Raw genomic sequence first — 18,897 nt, 5'->3', positions numbered from 1 at the left:
GGGATGCCAGTGTTGTGGGTCTGCCTGCTGGATTATTGTCCAAAAATGCTGCTGAGACAACTGTTCATGGTGGAGGTGTCTCCTCCAAAGAGCAGAGAGGGAGACAGAGAGGACCATAACACACTGGGAGGGTGTTTGCCTCCATCTGCCTGCTGAGGTCCTGCTGCTCAGAGCACAAGAAGTGGCTTCCTGGCTCGGTGGCCTCTTTGCCCATTTCTGTGACTATTTGCTTGTTTGCTGAGAAATGACTTACAGCCCATGTGAGACACAAACATCCCTTTATCACACAGCTTGTATCACCCTAATGGAATTCTGTCAGCTGAGGATAAAATGTGGACTAAGAAAGCAATTATAGAGTGAATCTCCGAGCTGCAGGAAGAGCTGAGAGATGGGGACGGAGTGCCCAGCTGGAGTAATTTCTTGTCCGACTGGCCTCTAAATCTTGCTGGGAAGGGATCAATTTTCCACCCTTGTCTAACAGCATCAGCTCCCATCACCCTGGCTCAGGACCCTGTGAAGTGCTGCAGTGTTGAGATCTGGACATAAAAGGAAACATTTGCAATTGGTGGCTTCTTTCTTACTGACCCAGGAATTATTGGAAAAGGAGAAAATCAGGCTATAGACTTTCTGTCTGAGGGCTCTCTGGTGTTCCCTTTCTGAGCTCCTGGTGAAGGAGAGGACTGACCATCCCAATGATCAGCAGGGTAGGAGTTTCCCAGCCTGAAATGTTGCTTCCATGGTCCTTCACCCATGGCTCACTGCTTTGGCTCTAATTAGGAGAAGAAAACCTGCACCTCATGAGCAGCCTTCCCAGGTACACTGGTTATTTCTGGGAGGTCTCAATTATGCAGTGAGACCCCTGTGAAATCCTGCCTTTAGCTTTCAACTCACCCGAGGTCTCTGCTGTGACCAAAATCAACTTGACTCACAAACCCTGAGTGTTGGTCTCTGTCCTATTGCTCGTGGGACTTCCAAAAATGTCAGCAGGCACAGATTTTGTGCAGTCTGGGGTGAGAGGATGGGCATTTTGGGGAACCATAAATCTAAGGAAATAGGTCAGACAGATGCAATTAACTCACACTCAACTCTTCCCTCTTACCGATTCGTGAGCTGTTGTTTTAAGACCTTGATTGCTTGTTATCCTCAGCTTATCTGGATCTAGCTGGAAAAGGACCTACACAGTGGTTTTTCAAAGAACATCCTGCTGGGCTAAGTGTGTGGAGATGAATGTCAAAGAATGCTAAAGAAACTTAGAAACAGCCAAGTCTCCTTCCCAGCCAAGGAACAGTTAGTTGTTACCTGGCAGTCTGCTGGCCCTGGGGGAGGCAGGAGGTGGGAGCAGAGCTGAGGGGAAGTGTTGGATCTGGACACTGCACCTCAGAGCCATCCTAAGGGCCAGGAGCAGTCTGGTCCTTGGCTGCTGCCCCCTGAGAGCGTGAGCCCAGCTGAGTATTATGGACTGGTGTCCAAAGTGTATCGCAGTCAGTGCAGCTGCAGCTGAAACCTATGTTGGGCAAAGGCTTGGAAGGGAAGCATGTGTGGTAGGGATAAGGGTGAGGGAATGCAGGGGAAACTGCTATGGCTGGGAAGGTTTCTCAGGGAAATTACTCTTCCCCCAGCACGAGCATTGTACTCGGGGAAGAGAGGGTTCCTGTGGCAAACACGATGAACTGGGAGCAGCTGAGCCCTTCCATCTCTTTCACTGAGAATCCTCTCCTGCCTGATGGCAGCATGAGGTGGCTGCCAGAATAGAGGTTTCTGTGTGTAACAAGCTGGGGAAAGAACTTTCATCTCGAGCAAGAGAGAGCTTTTATCTCTCATCAGAGGGGTCTGGGGGCACAGCAGCTCTCTGAGTGTGCAGGGCTGGCAGGAGGAGGCTCTGGCCAGCACAGGGAGGGGAGCTGGGACAAGACAGCACCCCCTGCTCTCCAGTGGGCTCAGGAAGTGTAACACACTGATGGTGCTGTTCCTGCCTTTTATTATTCCTGCATCCGTGCTCCTATTCAGCAAAGGTTTTCCTGACTGTTTTCTGCAATTATACAGTTTTTGGGGTTTTTTTGACCTTACTGAAGTCAGATCAGGTTACACAGGGTTTCAATCAGTTTGGAGAACCTCTAGGAATGGAGGCTGCACAACCTCTCTGGGCAATCTGTTTTAATGCTTAACTCTCCTAATAGGGAAAAAGTTTTTCCTTTGACATATAATAACCTGTACTTTTCCCCACTGATTAAAGGCCCAGATCAGCGTGGATAAGACTTTTGGCATTGCAGAAAGGTCATCTCTGCTGTTGTCATCGAGCTGTGTAATAATAAATTCCATCTCCCAACTATAATTTCAGATTTGCAGATTAGCAGAAGTCTCATGATCTGCCTCTTTCCTGGTATGCTGGAGACACTGCTAAAAATAGAGTAAGTAGCAAAGCTACCTGAAATGGTCTGAGCCTAAACAGTGGTAAAAACTAATCTACAGTGAATGTCGGCTCTGGCTTGTTTCCAAGGGAATGTTTTGGGATGGCTTGCTATATACTGGAGATTGTTTGGTAAGGATTAGTTGGTGAACAGATGAATCAAAGTGACATTTCCATTACCAACAGGAGATCTGTCTGTGGCCAGAATTCATGGGGAAGGATGTGGGATGATAGTATGACTTTTCATTATGTTTAATATTGTCAGAGAAATTAAATAACCACTATTATTCATCTCTCAGGGATAGTAACGTGTCTGAATATTAACACAAAATGGGAGATCTGATCAAAACCCACTGACCCAGCAAGACATTGATGTGTATTTTAATCACTCTCTTTGGACCACTCAGATAATTTACTCTTCATAATAAATCTGCAAGAAGCTAAGATCTGCATTTCTCAGGACAGGGCTCAGGTAGAGCAGTGCATGTTCTGTCCTTGTGTATTCTGGCTGAGGCCCTTTGGGATGCCCCAGTGTCACTCTTTTTGCTGAGGAAGCAGCATTAAGGCCCTCAGGAGACCTGCACCTCGGTCACCTGGTTGTGGGTTGAGAATAGGGGTCAGGGGATGACTTATTGGGCACTTGTTTGCCTGTCAGACCCCTCAGAGGAGGGAGAGGTCCACGGGGGAGGGCTCCAGCTCACAGTGGAAAATAACCACTTACAGAAATGTATGGATACAAGAAATGGAAAAGGGTCTCCAGAGGCAGTTTTACCTTGGAAAACAAAGGTTATAGATTTAATGTGAAAATTCCTAAAGTCAAGTTGAAATGGAGTGTGCAAGAGGCACCGGGTATATAAATGTGTAGAGAACACACCTTGAGGAGCAGGCATTCAGGTAGGAGAAGGGATTAATGGTAATTAATGGCACTGCCCAAACCCTTGTGACTCCCATATCAGGACAGATAATGCCAATAAATTATATAAAGATGCAGACAGTTGCCTAAAACTCATTCTGCTGTATTTTAAGTCATGAAGTAGAAGTCCTGGTAGACTTGTTTTGCATAAAACACTCACATTATGCAGGGATATTATTATTAACAGTACGAAGGGGTAACCATGAGGTCATAAAATGTATGGATCAGCGAGTGACTTTGACTGCAGTTATGAATTAGAGATATTAATGAGAAGGCTGACAAATGAATCGGCCATGCATGTAGATCCAAGCACAGTGAAGGGCCCTCCCAACTAGTGCCACAGAAAGTTTGCCATTTATCTTCTTTATCCACTGATGCAGATGTAAATTAACTTCTTCTCTTCTTTTTCTTTTTTTTTTCTTTCTTTAGTTGTTAGATGTTTGTTGTATTGCAATCTTTTAGTTTTTGCAACACAGAGCTAAATATTCAGGTTTTTTTACTAGAATGGTGGGGTTGGACAAGCTGACCTTTCCAGCTGAAATTACCATGTGATTCCATGGCCAGGATGCATCAGGACTCTCTGTTTAACGTAACTTATCTGCTGTAGAGACTGTTCTGCCAACTGGAGCCTATCGAGCCACAGCATGGGGCATATTAATAGGTTGCTTATTTAATGCAATCAATCAGTACAATCTACAGATTGCCTGAGGCTGGAAAAGTGTTCATGTCCTCACACTTCTGACCAGGTATCTGCTCTGAGAGATGACAAGGGGAAGGCAGCCTGTGGTGCTCAGGATCCGTGCAGGGATGAACAGCTAACAGACAGCTTGTTACTTTGAATAAGTGTGATACTAATGACTCTCTGGAGCTGGGTATGAATGTAATGCCCGTAGTTAAGAAAGGAAGGGAGGAATCATTTGGTCCAGTATTGGGTCTTCAGACTGGAGAGTACGTGTTCGAGGGAAAAAATAGACTTATATACTTTAACAAAGAATAGGTGGAATGCTACATGAGTTTAAAGACTAATTTTTCACTGTGTGTCTGATTGCCTACTCCTCCTGTCTGTGTGCAAGTGGAGGTGATAACATTTTGGAGAGAAAGCTTATTTATGCTAAGGAGCCATGGAGGCACAGTGCAAATCAGTGAGAATTGTCCAAGAGGAACAATGGCTGAATCCCTTTAACTGTCACAATAATGGGGCTGTGTAATTGCCTTTCTCCCTGAACACCAGGCAGCAAGACCCAGAGCCTTGAGACAGAGCAAGCTTGTTACAGGACACGTTCTGGCAAGTACAGGATGCTAAAAATGAACTCAAAAAACTTGCTTTCAGGCCCATGTATTTAAGACACTGCTGTCTTACTTTGGCTGTGCTGACTCAGTTTTGTACCCTGCGAGGAGAAGGGCTCTTCCTGCGGGTGTGGGCGGCCAGCCCTCGCCCTCCTGTTGTGTGAGGAGTGGGTGACTACAGAAAAAAATAGACTGGACACAGAAAATCTCTTGGGAGTTGTGGGCAGGCAGCTCTGTTTCTCTCCCCAGCAAACCTAGGGAAGCAAAACCAGGAAGGAAAGCTGAGGCTTGTAAAGGATGAGAGGATTTGGTGATGTGCAGGAACACCAACAAAGAGAAGCACTTGGGAAAATCAGGAGAAAATCAGTGGATTTTTCTACCTGTGTAAAAATCAGGGAAGGTGCCTCAAGTTTTGGAAATGGTCACAAAGGTGCAGATAATGCAGGAACTGAGACATCTTCACAGAGGCAGAGCTGCCTCCAAGGTACAAATGCAGCAGAGGAAAAGGGGGAAGTGAGGAGTCTGTAAAGGACAGATGGAGGGGGTTTGTCCTGCTGCTCTTTTCCCAGTTTCCTCACAGCTGAGCACATGGGCTGCCATGGCTGGCAAGGCACTGGGGACACACTGGAGGGCTCAGAAGGTGCAGATGCCTACTTATAATATATAGAAGGCCTGGCAAGACTGACCGACTCTGGTTGGATGCAAATAACCAGGAAGTTCCACTGGAATAGCTAAAAGCTGGGACTATCAGGATAACATGCACATCTGTACAGTGGGTAGAGGAGATTCATATCACAGCTGACCCAGAAGAAGGAGACTCTGCAACCTGAAAGGGACCCAGAACTGACAGTCTTTGACAGAGCCAGCCTTGATGACGTAAGGCTAATGAAAATAATTCATAGACTTGTGCTGGATCTGAGGCGTGAGGAGAACAAGGCTAAAAGTGATAATCTGATCACATTGTCAGGCCTCATGAACAGGAGAAGCCACAGAGCCTGTTCTCACAAATGTGTTCAGATTTTGCAGGCAGAGAGGGCAGGCAATGCAACATATGAAGATTGATATTGCTAATCCCTAAATTGTGTTTTTGTTGGTTCTGTGGAAGTTATGGAAAGCTCTGGAGAGAGACCTCTGAGAGAGCTGGGGGTCTGATCTGCCACGGGAAAATTAGTGTGGAGCAGTAACTGTGTGAGCTCTGTGGGAGGAGGGTCAGCCATCCATGTGAGCCAAGGGGATGTGTTCTCCTATGAGAGCCACGAAGGCGGAACAGGATGCAGGGGGTGCTCCTGTGAGACTCAAACATCCCCTCCACGGTGCCCAGAGCCTTCGGGGTGATTTGTGGTGCTCCACCACAGTGCTCCCCAGGGTGGGTGATTTGCTCTGAGGGGATACTGCGTGTCCAACAACTCTGACCATCCTGCACTCACCTCTGTGCCCCCCGGTGAAGGTGGGAGGGAGGGCAGCCTTCTCCCTGTCCCTCACCTCGGTGCTGTGACCCCCCGAGGGCACACACTGTGCACAGCCCTGGGTATCCCTGTGGGCACCTCGGAATTTGCCTGGTGTGGCCGCAGGTGGTGGCTGCAGTGTGGCACAGAGGGGGTGCGTGGGCAGGGCTGTGGCTGTGTCTGCACAGCAGCTTGTAAGTAAAATAAATTGCTAATAACAGGGAGCTTAAAACAACACATTTGTAAGCTCAGCAGAGACCATCGTGCTGAAAGGCGGGTAGGGGCTCTCCTACAGCAGTCAGTGTCCCTGTGGAGATGTGCCCAGCAGGTTCAGAGCGTGTCCTTGGACTGTGCTGCCCCCTCCCATTGCCCAAGGTGTCTGGAGCTGTGGTGGCACAGGGAATGATCTGCTTTTGGGTTTTTGTTGTAATTGGTTTTTTTATTCCTCCTCCCTGTTATTTTTGAAATAAGCTTAAGAAGTGGATTATAGCAGAGGGAAAGGGGGGCTGAACTCACAGGTTACCTTTTGCCATCCCTGTGGCCTGGCAGGGAGCAGCAGCCGTGTGCAGGACAGACGTGTCCTGAGTTTTGATGGCTTTGTCACACTGATACTGGGGAAGTGACTGTTTCCAAACAGTGGTGAGGAGTCTGGATGGGAGTGGGTGACCCAGTGGGGCAGGGGAGCAGTGGCTGCCATTGGTACTGAGCAAAGTGGCTCAAGGACATCCCTCCACCCTCACCAGGTCTTTACAGAATGGCCATCCCTGTGAGCAGAACTTGGGGCACAAACTGTTGTTCATCCATTGTGCTTTCATGGTTCCCAGATGAGGAGGAAGGAGCTCCAGGGCCGTTTTCCTGTGTGTCCTCCATGACCAGCAGCCCCCTTCCCTTGGGGCAGGCTCCACAGCAGAGATCACCTTGTGATACCCCGTCAAGGGGCCGCAGCCTTTCGGCATCGACGTTGTGGGAAGGCAAAGCACGGCTGTGAACACCTCTGAGCTGGTCTGCCAGCCCAGTCACCACAGACTGGGAGAGCTGGAGGTCACAGACCTTTACCTGTCTCACTGCTGGGTTGGTGTTTTAGGGGCACATCACACAGTCTTGTCCCCTGGCCCCGTTACCTGAAAGGGGACCTGCTTGGGGTCACCCCAGCTCCTCACTGCCTTGCCCTGGGTTAACCCAGGATGCAGGTGGGCAGAGGAGGGTGGTTTGCAATGCCCAGATCTCACTCCAGTTCTTGGAATCATTATATTATTATATATTATATCATATATTATTATATGTGTGAAATATTTCCAGATGCTGATTGTTTTGATATACAAAGCACCTTTAGATAAACAAATAAAAAAAAACAGGCACGATTTTCTAACAAGTAATGTCATTTAATGAATGATACACTCTAGAAAATAGAAACTACCCAGATGCTGGTTGGTTGGTCTGTTTGGGGCTGGGAGAAGGCCCTTGCTTGGACGTACAATGCCTTCTTGGGATTCTTTTGTTGGCATTTGTAGTTGCTGGAAACAAGGAAACGTCCATAGATTGAAAGAGACACTAAAGGAGCAATTGTTTTTTAACGTGTGGGAAGTGTGCAGGATGCCTTCCCACTCTGTCTCATTGGGCAAGTGGCATGAGGGCTCAGAGCTCACCAACATCTTTACAGACGATCCATACCTGGAAGGGACAGACTCAACCACTGGCACCTACCACAGTTCAGTCCTCAAACCACCAGAGACCTCTCACTCTGCACAGCCTCTGCGGGCTCTGCTGTTATTGCACTGCTTTCTGGGCGCTTTTCTGCATGTGTTGCGTCTCTTCCCTCAAGGTCTGGCTGGTAATTCCAGGGAATATGCTTTTCAGAATGTCACAGTACACCATGTACAGCTCTGGGTCTATTTTGGGCCTGGGCAGAGCCCGGGAGTTGCAGGGCTGTTCGGTGGGGGGGTGCTGTGGCCTGTAGACATCACTGAAGAGCGCGGTGAGGATCTTGTGGGCGGCCTTGTAGGGGTCATCCTCGAACTGCACCATGGCCTTGAGCTCCGTCAGGGTGTAGCCGTTGTACCTCTTGCTGTCCTCGGCCAGGGGCTGCACCGTCTCACCAATGTGCCTCACCTTCCACTTCAGGCATTTCAGGTCTTCCTTCACATCCTCTAGTTCTTTCTCCATGGCTTGGAACTCCTTTGCGGTCACAAATCTCCTGCCAAGGAAAGAAGTTGCAGAGACAGGGTGGAGTTCAGAGGCCAGGAGGGGTGAAACCAGCCCAGCCTGCCTGGGGTCGGAGCAGAGGTGGAGGTTTGGGAGGGAGATCCCGGCCATGTCTCTGAGCATCATCCCCAGCTCTGATCTGTCGGGCTCCACGGGGGCAGCAGAGTTTCTCTCTGCTGGTACAAGGGAGAGATGTGCTGTGTCATTTTGGAAGGAAAGGAGGCACCTTAAAACTGTGCCCTGCTGAAGGAGCTGAGGTTGATGACCTGGCCCAGGGGTGGTCTGTCATCAGGTCTGGAGAACTAAATGGGTGTATAGCAAACAGAGTATTTTGCTTCTTGGATAATAGGGTTTAGTGGGAGCACAGGGTAGCTACTGGAAAACAAACACTGGAAACATCTAAAGCATAAAATATATTTAACTTTCTTTATGAGGGGCTCTTAATGACACTAGACCCAAGTGGGTCATTTGAGGACTTAGAGACTTGTATGGTCTAGATACATACCTTTCATGATCAGGATCTTCCAGATCTGATTCAAACCCCTTTCCTGTATTCTTTAAGTCAGTTTTAGAATAGCCAGGAGCCTGGGAACTCTCTTCAGGAGTCGTTGTTGCTGGAGGCCTTGTGCTTGTCCTGGTTGGGGTCAGTGTGTGATCTGAAGCTGAAGCTTGTTCATTTTGTGCTGTGTGAGGACAGAAGGTATAGAAGGAAGCTGCATTGATCCCTGGGCTGACTGGAGAGGAGTCAGAGTATTGCTGTGGTGTGGCTGAGCTGGGTGTTAGACTGAGCCTGAGGCTGGCTGGGCAAGACGCTGGAATAGTCCTTGCTCTGAGTGGGCTGGAACACGATATTGCTAAATTTGTATCTCTTTGCTGGAGTGGTTGAGGGTTTGGTGATTCTCCTGGGGCCAATCTAGTGATGGAGGTGATGTCCAGCAGGGTTTGATCCTGACCCATGGAGATCTGGCTGGTTGGTTCTGATGAAAGTGAAGAGCTGCTTGATGTGTCGCTGGAAGAGCTTGACGTAGCGAATGGGGGTATTTTCTGAGCATTATGGTCACTCCTGTTCCTCTGCGGGCTAGTGACACTTAGAGCTGGGTGTTGTGAAGCCCTAAAGAAAGACAAACACACACTTTTTCCTCTGGTCTGGGCTAAAGGCTTATAAGACAGTTTTAAGCCTTATTTTGGGGCAATTTTAAGCCTATTTCCCATAACTGAATTTCCCCATAGGCTGATTTGCCTCTCAGGTCTGCATGAAACCCTCTGCTTCTCACGACCAAGAGCAAAGTGTTTGAGAATAAGGCACATAAATTCAGGACCAGTTTCTCCCTGGTGCCCACTGAGCCCTTGTCAGCTATCACATCAGTGTGATAATCACTGGAACATCCATGTTCTGCTTCCCAAAAGTCACACAGCTCCACAAGAACCAAGGATTTGGGGCTGGGGAAGGACAGGAAGGGGAGAAAACTACTGACATACTGACAGGGAGAACACAAAAGGCTTAATCCTGGCTTGCAGGCTGCCACAGCACCTGCCCTTGGCCACCCCTGCCAAGGGTGAAGACCTGCCTTCCTGCCATGGACCCACAGGTTTTAGTCTCCTGGGAGCTCTGCGTGGTATCCAGTGAATTAAGGGATGAATAAACAGGCAAGGGTGAAAGAGAAGGGCAGCACAGAATGATGTCACTGCTCCTGTGGCGACATAAGACATTTCTTGCTGTGTTAAGCAATTTTCTTTCTCCCCACTAAGGTGTAAACTGTGTCCAGGGTTGACCAACTGCTTTAGGTGGCTGGAAATGACAACTGTGTGGGATGCCAGACTACCCCTCCTGGATGTTGTTTCCTGTACTCTTCTCCTGGCTGCTTCCAGACAGGAGAGATCCCAAGGTCTTTTGGCTTTTTTTCCTATGGCAAAATTTTGACTTTGTCAGTTTAGATGGCAAGAGAGGAAGATGTACCCCAGTGGCCTGGAACTATCCTGATAGGTAGAGGATGCAGCCAGAAATGCCCTGACCTTGAAGGGGAACACAAAGACACCCACTGTGCAGATCATGATCTGGGATTTCTAACAGCCAAAGGACATGACAAACTCTCGTAGTGATGCCAGTGACCAACTGAGTCTTCTTGTGCATCTGCTATATTTCTCTTGTGGTGGAAGACAGCAGAAAACCCTGGTCTGGGTGGGACAGATGAGATTCTAAAGCATGAAGTCCTGTCCTGTTAGCACCTGTGGCCTGAATTAGTGTCACAGTCACTTCTCACCTCCCTGCACCTTTCTCAGGGTTGGATGCAATTAAACATCAAATTCTAAGGTCCTAAAGGGCATGTCTCACACCTCTGGGCTTCAATAGGGTTAATGTGCTAAGTCATGGCTTAATTATCAGGTTTAAATCAAATTCAGAGGTTTTATAATTGGAAAACCAGGCAGTTACAGAGTTACTGCATAAAAACAAAGCCAAAAAAAATCATAAAATGAGTTCTAAAAAGAACAGGAGAGAAAACAAGTACAAATGTCAGAGGGAGCACCTGTCCCTGCGAGTGCCTTGCCTTTATCAACTGGCTGAATGGGGCTGGAAGGCCAGGATTGCCACCTGCATATGAGGAAAAGCTTTTTCACCCTAGGTGAGAAACACTGGGACAGAGGCCAAGAGACGTATTGGGATCTCCATCCTTGGAAGTGTTCAAAACTCAACTGGACAAGGAAAGAAGCAGCCTGATCCAGCCTGGACATGCTGGGAGCCCTTTTGGGGGCCCTGTCCTCACTGTGTCAGTCTGTGATTCTGCCTAACTATGAAAACACGTTATTTCCTCCACAATTTCCCCTCCTTCTTTCACTTTTCTACCCTCTGAGTCCCATCTCACCATCCTTTTCCACTGGAGCCTCTGGGCTGTCCCATTCCATACTGACTTTATAAGGCCTGTTGCAGGAGAGTCCCTCTTAAATGAAAGGGTTTCTAAAGGAAAAGCAGTGTTATTTGGCTCAGAGGAATTGCTGCCCCTTCCTTGCATAAGGGGGAATCAGTAGCTCAGGCTTTGGAAGAGCAGGCAGTGGGACTGAGGGCAGCCTGGAGCTGGATATCTGTGCTGTGTCGCCTTTGGAAACTCAGCTGCTGCTCCTCAGTCTCTCCTGAAAGCAGGGAATGATGGGGCCGTGTTGGGTCATGCTGTGTGGTGTTCAGAAAGTTGGGAATTGGCTGCTCTAGGACCAAGAGGAGTGGAAAGACTGGTTTCCTGGCAGAGACAACACAAAATTACTGGTTATTTAAATCAGAGCTGAATCTCGGGCATTCACTACAAAACACCATATTCAGGAAAACCTATTTTGCTGTAACAAAGCACAGGAATTTTATTCTGACAAGAGCAAACCCCATTTTTAGGCAACTAAACTAAAAATACACGTTATAACATTTTTTTGTTTGTTTAAGATACATATATTTGTCCTCAGATATCTCACAATGTAAAACTACCTGAACATGAACTGAGCAACAATTCCTACCTACATTCTGGGGGGGGGAATATAATATGCACAGGAAAGAGAAAGGCTATTTGGGTGCATATACAGTCTGAAATACTTCACTGCACATCTCCAGCAGTGTGGGACAGGTTGACTTTTGGAAGGGGGGGGGGGGGTTGGTTTGGGGAGTTTTTTTGCATAAATCCAGGATTAGCTTTAGGAGATGAAACATTTATTGAAAGATGCAATTTCGGAGAGTGACAGAAAGCACGTTTCATAACTAATCCCGCTGAAATTTATGTAAGAAACCTTTCCAATTCACCTGTGCACTGGAGGAAACAAAAAAAGTATTATAAACTATCAGCTTATTTTGCTTTCCTTTTCCACCCTTTAATTTTCATGGGCTGCCATGCTAAACGTGGGACTGAATTTGCTTTTATCAACATGCCTATTTTGGAAAAAGAGGAGCTGGTGGCTCAAGAAGCAACGTTAAAGGAAAATGTTGGTCTGGGTGTTAGAAGAGGTAAACGAGGACAGAACTGAGACCTTTAATTTGGAATTTCCTGGTGGGCAAGAGCTTGCCTGAAGACAGGACCGAGATTCCTGTGGCTGCCAGCACAGCCGGGCTGGATCTCAGATCTGTAACCATGGCGCTCTGTCGGGGGGGATTTTTCCCCACCTGTTTTTATGAGGCAAATCGCCAAGAAGGGAATAAATTATGGGAAGGATTGCAAGTCCTGGGGTTGAAATCAGTGCTGACATCAAAGAGGCAGCAACTGCAGCTGTCAGGTACCTCCACAAGGAGAAACCTCGGCTCAACTTTGAACGACACTTCAAATGCGTCAGGCCCTTGTTGTCTGCGCCTCCCAGCCCGGCGCTGCTCAGCATATCAAGCATGTTCCCCGTTGTCACAGTGACCTTGGCTGCCGTCTGTGCCTTGCCCTCTCCAGCTGAGCTTGTGCAACAGACTGAATTTGGAGACATTTGGAACTTGCCTGCACATCCAGCACCACTTTCCTTCTGTGGCGCTTGCGACCAGTGATAAAAAAAAAATAAATAATCCAACCGGTGGATATTCTTTTTTTTATGAATCATTTCCACCATGTTTTAAGTCTAGAGCTCTTCTGGTGAACTTGTCTGAATAGGAAAAAAATTACACTATGCTCTAGAGTGAAGCTCTGAGGGGCTGGTTGCATAAATCTTGCTGTAGACAGTCGGGGTGGGAGGATGGTAGAGGAGCTGTGGGATGGACCCAGGGGAAATGCCTACAGGGTGATGATACGAGAATAAAACTATCTTTTTCAAGGCCTCCTCTTTGTCAGGTGACCCTCCTAAAATGCCCACGCTGCCAAAACAGTGACTATATTATTTTTTTGACACTGAATTAATTTTGAATAATCTTTCACTTTTCTACAAGAGAGGCTGGTGTCCTGAACCCTGGGTTTATCTGCCTCAGATAACACCAAGGCTTTTAGCCACAGACAGTAGGAATATGCTGTTTCCTGCTCAGCTCTTGGCTCCTCTGGGCTAACTGTCTCTTCTTTTGCTTTGCCACCACACCTGTCCTTCCTTGTCCTTTGTGACATTTTTCCTGCCTCTCTCTTACCCCTTGTTCTACATCCACCATCTGCACCTCTCCCACCTGCACTGTGGGTTCCAGGCTCATCCCGTTAATGCCTCGTGGTGGGACAACACTGGAGGAGAGGGTGGAAGTGGAATGGACATACAGATGTCTGAAATCAGGTACTGCTGCTGTCTGGAGCCCAAGAACAGTGAGCATTTCTTGGCAATAAATAACTGTGCAACAACAAAAAAATCCTGATGTGAAATTTCTCCTTCTCTTGTTTTTGTGTGGTGACTGTGCACAGCTGGATCACTGAGATCTCCCAGCCCTGCACATCTGAAGGAAACAGTTGAAACATCAAAATGACAGCAAACAGACTTCAAGAGTGTTTAGGGCTTTGCAGTGGAAATGCTAAATTTGGTATGAGTAAATCATGACCAAGGATATCAGATGTATAGGGGCCAGTGCCATATGTTTGCACAGGAAGGTGGCTTGGTGAGAGCAGAGGATGCCAAGTTATACCTAGAGCTCCCTGGTGCTGTTCTTAGCCCAGCTCAGGCAAGTTTATACCCTGCTAAAGGGGTTTCAAGGAAATAAAATTTTTTTTAACCCTGGTAAAGGAAAATTATAGTTTAGTGATGGACATTAAATGGCTTAATATAGAAATATCAAGACTGAATAACTGTCCTGTTCAAGACTCCCCTGGGATCAAGATTCTGATGAGATTTATAATTTAAGGTCACTTCTCGAAACAGAGAGCTTAGTCTTGCCAACAGAGGAACCTGATATCCTGCCTTGGCATAAGGCCCTTCGTGCTACCTGTGCTCCCACAGTGCTCCTGGGCTGCTCAAAAACTTTAATATTGTCTCTTCCAAAATCACCTGGCTGTGACGGCGTTTGTCTTCTACGGTCACTCAGTCTTGTTCTTTTCTGTAAAGGTTTTACTCTTTCACTCCTCAGCGACACTCCCCCAAATCCTTGCCTCTCAACAAGGACAGATGCCCTGGTTTGTCTTTGTGGGAGGACAGAAAGAGTCATGATGTCTGAGCATGAGCAAATACTCCTTATCTGCTGTTTGGTTCCAATCAGAACATCCTCAGGGCACTTCTAAGTGAGGGCAGCTGGCAAGTCCTCCAGGGAATGAATGCTGGTTGAACCGAGCAGCAGGAATAACTTCGGGTGGTGCATCTTGGTGTCCTGCTGGCTCAGGATCACCTCTCTGGGAAGTGTTCATAAAGTGCTCAGAGTGATCTGCTGACATTTGCTCTGTTAGTGGCACGTGGGTGCTGACGTGACCAAGCAGTGGTGAGGACTTGGTCTGCTCTGAGTGTCCCCTTCTTCCATCCAAGCAGACCCCAGGTACCCAGGGGAGCCAGGGGAACCTCTGGGGCTGCCCTGCCTTTAGCCAAGTGCTTCTCACATCATTCTCTTGCTCTTACCAGTGCTCTGCTGGCCACGAGCCTGTTGCATGGTTGATGTGACAGAGTGGGAGTGTGTGAAGCCAGAAACAGCATCAAGGAGAATCCTCGGGTCAGGTGCAGGCTTGATGGACTTGTTCAAGGAAGGAGATGTTCTTCTGAGAGTTGTGAGGATTTGTGCCATCCAGAGCAGCAGCAATTAATGTTTTTTCCTCCCTAATAAGCATGAATAATGAAGATCCTGCGGCTTATATTGGATTCATAAGTAAACTGTGAACTGAGAGCAGAACTTCACTCCTGTCACTTCATTAATATTGATCTGATTTCATTACAGTGGGTAACAGATGTGAAGCTGAGACTGATGGAATATTGAAGAATGGCCACTGTTCTTTACCCTGACACTGGGCTTCTCCTTTGCAGTTTGCTTTCCCAGCGCTGTCAGCACTGTGGGGGGTAAAGCTCTGTGTCCTTTAGAATTGAAGCACTGGGGCAGGGCTGGGTGTAGGACCAACAAGAGCCTTGTTTCTATTCCTTGGAACACCTAATGTCAAGACTTGTTATTTGTTCTTTGAAACAAAGACCTTTGGACAGGCTTCAATAATAAAAAAGTACACTTGAGCACCCGCCAGTAGCTTGGCAGGTGGGGAATTTTCTCAGGAAACATGACCCAGATCAATTTTGTACCAATAGACATGTTCAGGCCTGTGAAAATGAGGGATGTGGATCTCCTGCCTGTGGAAAAGTCCATAACTGACATGACATTTTCAAGGAGCAGGAGTTACCAAGTGAGCTGATGACAAACCAAGCTGGAGAGCAGTGCCAGCACTATCATGCCTGTGGGGAGATCACCTGCAGTGACATGGGACTGGAGGGCAGTTCCAGCAGGTCTGGGGAGGGATCAGGACCCTCAGTGATTAGGGTTACAGACACCAAGCTTCCACGAGTACGTGGCTGAGATGTGCATCTCAGCAAGACAGAGGCAGCAAAATGCCAGCAGGTTTCCAAATTTTAAGAGCGCAGAGTCAGCAAGTCACTGTCCCAAGTCTCCCTCCCGCTGAATGAAGGATCACTTGCTTTCTTTCCAAGGAAATAGATGCATGAAACTGCACACATCTTTCCTGGAGAGTAAAGAAAAAGTATAGTATTCAGAGCAGGGCAGGAGCCGTGCTCCAACATTGCTCTGTACATTGAACTACTGACTCCCATAGTTTAAAGCAAGAGCTTCTGCAAAGCCTGAATAAAAGCATAGCAATTTTCTGAGAAAGTGCAAGAAATGGCATTAATTATACTAAGTTATTGTCTACCAAAGCTGCTTTCAATCATTTTTATATTCAATAGCATGCATCATCATGAATTGGTGATAAATATAGATGAAAAAAGGTAGTGATAATGAAAGTTATACAGGTGTAAATTAGAGCATATTTTTAAACTACTATGAAGTCACAGCTTCTTGAGATAACACAAAATTATAGGATATGTGCACATCCTAAATTGAACGGTGGAGGATTTTGCACTGTTCATGTGCTGGTTGATTATCACTTGGGCAATGCTGTCTGGGAGAGTAACAAACCTCTGTTTCCCCAGCTTCCTAATCCAAGCCTCATCCTGAGCCCCAGGGAGCCAGCGTGGGGACAGGACAAGCCATTGTGTATCAGACACACTCGAGCCATGGTCACTTACTATTTGGGGAGCAGCTATGGAGGCACTGTAACCTCAGGTCCCCAGCCTCAGCCCTCTCCTCCTCAGCCCTGGAAAAGAGAATACAGAAGTAGCACCTTTAACAGAAACAAAGGCTGCTCCCAAATATACAGAAATGGAAGGGTGAAAACCAGTAAGACCACAACACACCCAGGCTCCTCCATCCACAGCCAGGCCCGTTATGGAGATCCTGATGGTCTCAGGAAGGACTTAGTTCCACTGGCTTTGCCCCTCTTAGGGACAGCTCATGTAAAGAGGCCATGGGGAATAGAAATGAGGGGCTCAGGGCTGTGTCTGTCCCACTCTTTCACTCCTCAGGATGGATCTAAGTGTCAGGGACCGACAGCATTGTACAGTAGGTGTGTGTTGGAAGGGGGTGTGTTGCTACTGCTGAATCATTTTACTGCCAGTCCATGCAATTTTCCAGAAGGAACAGCTCTGTGGATAAACCTTTTTGTTTTGCAGAATAAAGTACAGAATAAATCCAAGGCAGAAGGTTGTACTCATCCCCATGTGCTAATGAAAGGGCAATAGTAACATTGGAAACTGATGTCTGTAGGAAAAGGTACTGACTCTATGAATAGCAGGGACACTGGGTCAGTGCTGAAAACCTCTTTAGTTATCTGGGTGACCAAGGAGGAAATCAGAGCGAAAGGTTGGCATCTCTTTGGAAAGCATTAATATGATCTGCACATCTTACATGAGGACAATGGAGTTAGAGGAAGCAAGCTGTGAGTATGATACATTACAGAAATGTACAAAAAAGGACAAAATAGACTGTGTGAAGGATGGTTTGAAAAGTTCTGGTCCTCATAGTGTTGGGAATAGTCCTAATTTATTATCTCTGCAATAGCTTTGGTCCTGCCATCTGACTCAAACTGCTCCCAGCACTTCAAAACTACGTTTTCTGTCCCTGCAGGGACATTTTGTCTGCACTGGTATCAACGGCAGTTTGAACTCAGCTCACTCCAGAATTTCACCAGCAGCATCTGCCTGACGTTGTGTTGGTTTTGCAGATCAGAGTGAGGGCTCAGTCAGCAAGAAAAATGTTGTGAAATCAGCTGTAATGCCACAATGGGTGTTGATGGACAGCTGCGAGCTGGCAAATGCTGTGCTACGGATGGCTGAGCTGGGGAAGGCTGAATCCTCCAGATTTACTTGCTAAATTTGTGTGTTGGTTTAACAGCACCTAGTCAGTGAGATTTGCTTCACATGGAGCAAAAAGGATGGATACCAGACTGGAGACAGGGCTGTGCTGATCTCTAGGGTCCCCTCTCCCACTGGTGCCAGGGTGGGATATCCTCCTTTATCCCTCTCTGCAGTGGCTTCAGTTCCAGTGGGACTCAGCACCTCTGGCCTCCTGGACATGGATGCACATCCAAAAGTTGCTACTCTCTCCTCTAGTCATTATTAAAAGAGGGCCATGGGTAATCCAACTTTACTCCTATCACTTTGCTAGCCTTTTATTCCTTTCTCGAGGCAGTGACTAGATCTCCAAGAGGAGCTCACTTGGATTGATTTCCACCCTTTCAGGCCCTTTATCCCTCACCCTTTCAGGCCCTTTACCTTCACCCCAAGCCTGGATATTCCCTTGCCCCAGACCTTCCTCCCTGTAGCTACAACTGTCCCTGTTCCAGCAGCTGTAACTCTTGCCTGGAGTCTCCATCTGCCCCACCTGCACTTTCTGCCCCTAGCACACCAAGGAAGCAGAGAGAAGTTTTCATTCTTTACCTGAAATCAAAGTCCACCAGAATTCTGGGAGCAGGGAAAGTCGGAGGAGAGTGGCTGAAAGGGGTTTTTTAATATATGAGAAAAGGAAGGTAAGAAACTGAGGACAAATTTAGGAAAAGACATTCAATGTGGATAACCTGGCTGTGCTGGCCCTTGCCTGAATGGATGTGATTATAGTGTTGGTGTAGCCAGTTGGTCTAAATGAGCAGAATTTTTGTGAATGTGTCTTAATTATTACACAGCCATATGCACAAAGCTGCTAAAACAGCCACAGCTACTAAACAGCTGGGCAGGGGAGGAGGAGAAGGTCTGGCACGTTGACATTCCTTCAGCTGATTGTCACAGATTGTCAGTCTATGTAGGAGAAAATGAATTTTCCTTGTCCCTTTGGCTTATCTGGAGGGATCCTTAGAGCAAAGAAAGCAGAAAGGTATGTGAGGGTTCCTCGTCTGCCAGCTGGGGGTGAACCACAGACAAGGGACTGTGATCAAGACCATATGGGCAAAGAGCATTCATGTGAAACAGGGCAGAAGGAGAAACTGAGAGGGAAGGAAGAAGGAGACTTATTAAGAACTGACACCTAATAAACTAAAACAGTTGAAAAAGGTGAGCAAAAGTTTTAGACAAATGTTCAGTTCAAAGGAAAAATGGTAAAAAAGGACAAGCAATAAAAGGACAAAGACTGAAAGCTGACATGTTGTAGGTAATTCTGATAATTTTATAGAACACTTAATGCATGAATAATCCCTCCAAGTCTGTATAATTGACCTGTTTAATTT

General features: G+C 47.1%; 1 protein-coding gene and 1 long non-coding RNA gene across 7 annotated transcripts in view; one reads left to right on the top strand and one right to left on the bottom strand.

Annotated features, from left to right (window-relative positions):
• The window catches only part of LOC113952679, a 39,135-nt gene that overhangs the window by 923 nt on the left and 19,315 nt on the right, over nt 1-18,897 (top strand). For 2 of the 4 annotated variants that reach the window (XR_003529622.1, XR_003529621.1), the window contains exon 2: nt 2,339-2,408. This is a non-coding gene — a long non-coding RNA (uncharacterized LOC113952679). Of the gene's footprint in view, nt 1-2,338; nt 2,409-4,551; nt 4,655-10,184; nt 10,300-18,897 lie in introns of those variants that run through there. The other 2 variants (XR_003529619.1, XR_003529620.1) reach the window with 2 other exon arrangements.
• GSG1L (GSG1 like) overlaps nt 7,419-18,897 on the bottom strand; it is a 56,286-nt gene continuing 44,807 nt past the window's right edge. Inside the window, exons 6-8 of one of the 3 annotated variants that reach the window (XR_003529618.1) lie at nt 16,370-16,437; nt 14,153-15,807; nt 9,267-9,365 (exon numbers count right to left, since the gene is read on the bottom strand). Coding sequence is in view for 2 of the 3 variants with exons in the window: in XM_027655019.1 (XP_027510820.1) it covers nt 7,820-8,246; nt 8,760-9,365 (1,033 nt within the window). In the remaining variant the exon portion in view is untranslated. Of the gene's footprint in view, nt 8,251-8,759; nt 9,366-14,152; nt 15,808-16,369; nt 16,438-18,897 lie in introns of those variants that run through there. The other 2 variants (XM_027655020.1, XM_027655019.1) reach the window with 2 other exon arrangements.

This window comes from Corapipo altera, unplaced genomic scaffold, assembly GCF_003945725.1.
Source record: "Corapipo altera isolate COAL_440 unplaced genomic scaffold, ASM394572v1 98, whole genome shotgun sequence".
Lineage (NCBI taxonomy): Eukaryota > Metazoa > Chordata > Aves > Passeriformes > Pipridae > Corapipo > Corapipo altera.
This window is presented reverse-complemented; position numbering and strand designations above follow the sequence as displayed.